The following is a 4238-nucleotide window of genomic DNA, read 5'->3' as shown; positions in this document are numbered from 1 at the left end:
CAAACCAAACCAAAACTATCATTAATATAAAAATTATTCTCTTTTACGTACATCGTATTAGTTGGCGGTTATCAAATTTGTTTTTTGTACTATGAAAAGCAAAATGCACCAACTTTTTCCTAAGAGTTAACCGGATATTATTTCAAGAATATAATTTTTAAATTCAAGTAAAATTGTATATTACACAAAAAAGCTTTGATTTTCATTTTTATATTACTGAATTTATTTGCATGATTCTTTATTATTGCTTTCATTATTTCCCTTAGGGCCATTTGAAGAACATTCTAACATGTCTTTTATTGAATTAAAATATTCTAATATAGAACAATATATATTTATATCTATATAAATAATATAAATATATATATAAATATATATATTAGTAGACAAGAGTATTTTCGATGAAATAATTTTCTATAATGTGTACTTTATTGAAAGTAAGCGCCAGGAAATAATATTTTCCGTTTATCATACAAGATAGAAGTACATTGAGAGGACTGTTAGATATAAAACATAGGTTCCCCAGCACAGCTAAGGAAGCCTGTCTATCTTTGTTCGATGACGTAAGTCTAGTATTAGTTTTGTTTGTAAGGTATATGTATAAGCACAAGATACATTTCTGATAATCAGTACCTCCATCAGGTATATGGTCTTCATTTTTACGAGACTGTATAGTGAATGTTAGAAATTATATAGTGGCCTTAGTCCTTACTGGGAAAACTTCACGTTATTGTTCATACTGACGGAACGTGTGAGGAGGAGAAGAAAATATTTGTGCTTACACTATAATTTTTGTTATCTATCTACAGCTTTTGTTGCTCGTACATACGTTTGTTGGCCATTTTGTTTCAGATAAGATTTTTCTAGAACTACACATTTCTAATAAAGTACGTGAAAATCGCTTTGCTCATTATGGTTTTGTAGTGTATGACTTAATTATCATTATTTAGAAATATAAAGCAAAACGAAAAATTAGAGCTGAAACCTAAAAACTAAGTACTGTTAAATACGCGAAACATCGTTATATTTACTATGCCGTTTTGTCTCACTTCTTTTGAGATTATTTTCAGATATTTGCGAAAATAAATATAAGGGCTATTTTTGCTAACTGTCCCTAATTATAAATTAACTGAAAGTCAGCTGCTCAACAGCATCTATCGCTATCTCTACGGCTGCTGTAATGGAATTATGAGATCTAACAGGCACTTTTATAACGCACTCACGACTTCAAAGTACGGAGCGCGATTTTGCAGTAATGAGACGAATCACGAACCCTCAAATTCACAATCCAGCGTACAGTCTTGTTTCACTTAGATTTCGTACGCCGTAAAGCATACATGTTACTTCAATGACCTGACCTGACTGCAGCTGTTTTACTATCAACAAGTGGTTATATTCACCACTTTTGTATGTAAGGTGTCTGCTATTTTATCTCTAAGTCTGGATATCTATATAAATTATTCTAATATTCAATGGACATCTCTAATTTCCATACGATATTTTTTAACCTTGATTTATTATTGATATTTTTTTGTGAGTTCATAAAAATAAAATTAACACAGAGACTAATCAATTAAAAACACTCAGTGGCTTATTTTGTTCTCTGAAATCTATATCGTAAATTGTTTTGCTCTGGTACATAGTAACTTTTCTTATACTATCAGTTAATTAGAATACAATAGTTTAATAGCATCCAGCTCTTAAAAGCTGTATCCAACCCGATTAAATTAGTTTTTATTTGAATAACAGCTCGTTTTGTCAAAGTAAAATAAGTTTGTAATTAATATTTTAAGTATCAAGTACATTGTGCTTGTGTCCCATGGACTTACAACGCTAAAAGCCAGGGTTCGATTACCCACGGGGTACAGAGTGCAGATAGCCCATTATGTAGCTTTGCGCTAAAACAACAACAAAATATTATATAGAGATCAGAAAAATTTACTTGTCATCTAAAAGAAATCCAGTCCTGTACTTGTTGTGTAGCTTTTATCTGCAGTAGATATGTGAGAAACTATTGACGTAAAATGTCAAAAAAGCATAAAAAAATAAGAGAAATAAGCATATCATATTAAAAATGAAATTGCTGTTTTTGATTTATACTATAGCAAGTGTTTCGTCGTTTCTGGTGTATATGTACGATTTTGAATACCAATAGGTGTGATGAAGAATGTCATGTGTAAAAGTAGGTTTGCTCCACAAAGTTCAATATCAACCACCAACAAAATAATAGTAACTTTATGGATCATTCTTGAAACACGTTTATTTCAGTTGTCGATTTTCGCCCCAACTTCAAAACATACATTTCCATCAACATGAAAGGGCTCTATGTATCAACGCCTTAGTTAAATTCTTGATCTCCCCCTTTAAAAATAGGCCTTCATCTGATGCAATGAAATAAAACCTTAGATGTCTTTTCAATACACGTAGAGTGACATTTTCTATTCACTTTACGTCTACTGCATAGAGTGCGTGAATATTATCTACCTTTTAACCCCTGTGGTATGAAGCAGAGACATCCTGAAATGTTCACTGGTCAAGTCCATTGAAGTGTTCCCGAATTATTGGCTTTAACCGAAACTCGAAGATCTCAATGTACTCTCCGACACTGACAGTGCCTTTCACAAACCGCAGGCGCCCCACAGCTTTGCCAGAGATACACCCCCTTATCACCTGACCCTGCGGATGCTTCATAGTTGTATTCTAACATGAGACTCTTCTCTACATTGACGTCGTACAAAGTGTTTCCCATCAGACCGAGGTAAACTGGACTTTGATTCATCTGAGAAAATCACATTACTCCACCTCCACATTGCTTCACTCAAGTCAGCTTGCTCTTTGGCCCATTTGAGCCTCATCCTTCTCATCTTGTTGGTGAGGAGGGTTTTCGTTCTTGGCCGTCTTGCTAGGAGACCAGCTCAACACAGACAAGATCGGAATGCGTGACAATGACTTCTCAAGTTTCCTGCCATGATGTTTTCAGATCTGTCAACAACAGTCGATGACTGTGCAGCCTCAAGCGTTTCAGAACACGATTGTCACCTGATGTGGGAGCTTTCTTCCTACCTCTTTCCTTCTACTCCACACAGCCAGTCTGTCCATATATTTGCACCCAGCGACTCACCATAAACTGGCTAATTTTAATTATATTAGCAATTTGCCTTGTTGAAAGTCCTTCTTTGCTCAAATAAACAATGGTTGCTTATTTTCTGTAGAGTTTACTCACGTCCCTTCGCCATGTCAGCATCACTTTGTAGCAGATAAGGGCTTCTAAATTGACTCTCAGTAAAAACCTTATTTATAGCAAAAAAAAAAACCGGACTGATGCACTACACAGACAGCCTATAAAGCTGCTAATGTAATAATCAGACAATACTGCATCATCCTTCAAACACATTTGCACCTACATGAATAAGGGCTTCAAAACAGACGATGATTCTGAAGGAAAGTGTGAAAAACTTGGGTGATGCTATAATTGCCGTCACTGTAATTATAAACAACTTTCCTCTGCTATTAGAGTTTGATAATTTTTATTTATAAGATGTAAATTAATATTTGCAAGATATACAGCTGTTTCATATGTGTCAAGATATAGCTTCTTTGTTTTATTCGTAATTTTGCGTAAAGCTATACATGGGCTTTCTGCTCATAACCATCTGTAACGTTGCACTGATAGACTTGAAAGAAAGCACGTGTTTAACAGCACCCATCATTAACTTTTGGGCTACTCTTATCTGATCAAATAGTGCTCGTCGCCACGAATCCTCGAATTCACAGTCCGGTAACGCTAACTGAGGGATACGATCGGCTATTTTATATGTTTAAAACACTAACTTTACTTCCTGTTAGTATTACCTGTTATTATAACCTACTAGTATTAGCTGTTACTATTACCTGCTAGTATTACCTGTTATTATAACCTACTAGTATTACCTGTTACTATTACCTGTTATTATAACCTACTAGTATTACCTGTTACTATTACCTGCTAGTATTACCTGTTATTATAACCTACTAGTATTAGCTGTTACTATTACCTGTTATTATAACCTACTAGTATTACCTGTTACTATTACCTGCTACTATTACCTGTTATTATAACCTACTAGTATTAGCTGTTACTATTACCTGCTACTATTACCTGTTATTATAACCTACTAGTATTACCTGTTACTATTACCTGTTAGTATTACCTGTTATTATAACCTACTAGTATTACCTGTTACTATTACCTGTTAGTA

General features: G+C 34.0%; 1 protein-coding gene across 1 annotated transcript in view; it reads left to right on the top strand.

Moving 5' to 3' along the window:
• Window positions 1-555: 555 nt before the first annotated feature.
• Window positions 556-4238, top strand: part of LOC106466786 (carbohydrate sulfotransferase 1-like) — a 14161-nt gene continuing 10478 nt past the window's right edge. Inside the window, exon 1 of the mRNA XM_022394869.1 lies at window positions 556-563. Within this exon, the coding sequence (XP_022250577.1) occupies window positions 559-563 (5 nt within the window). The 5' untranslated portion in view covers window positions 556-558. The remainder of the gene's footprint in view (window positions 564-4238) is intronic.

The sequence above is a fragment of the Limulus polyphemus genome, unplaced genomic scaffold (genome assembly GCF_000517525.1).
Source record: "Limulus polyphemus unplaced genomic scaffold, Limulus_polyphemus-2.1.2 Scaffold2380, whole genome shotgun sequence".
Lineage (NCBI taxonomy): Eukaryota > Metazoa > Arthropoda > Merostomata > Xiphosura > Limulidae > Limulus > Limulus polyphemus.
The sequence above is the reverse complement of the archived record's forward strand: the minus strand, read 5'-3'. Positions and strand labels throughout refer to the sequence as shown.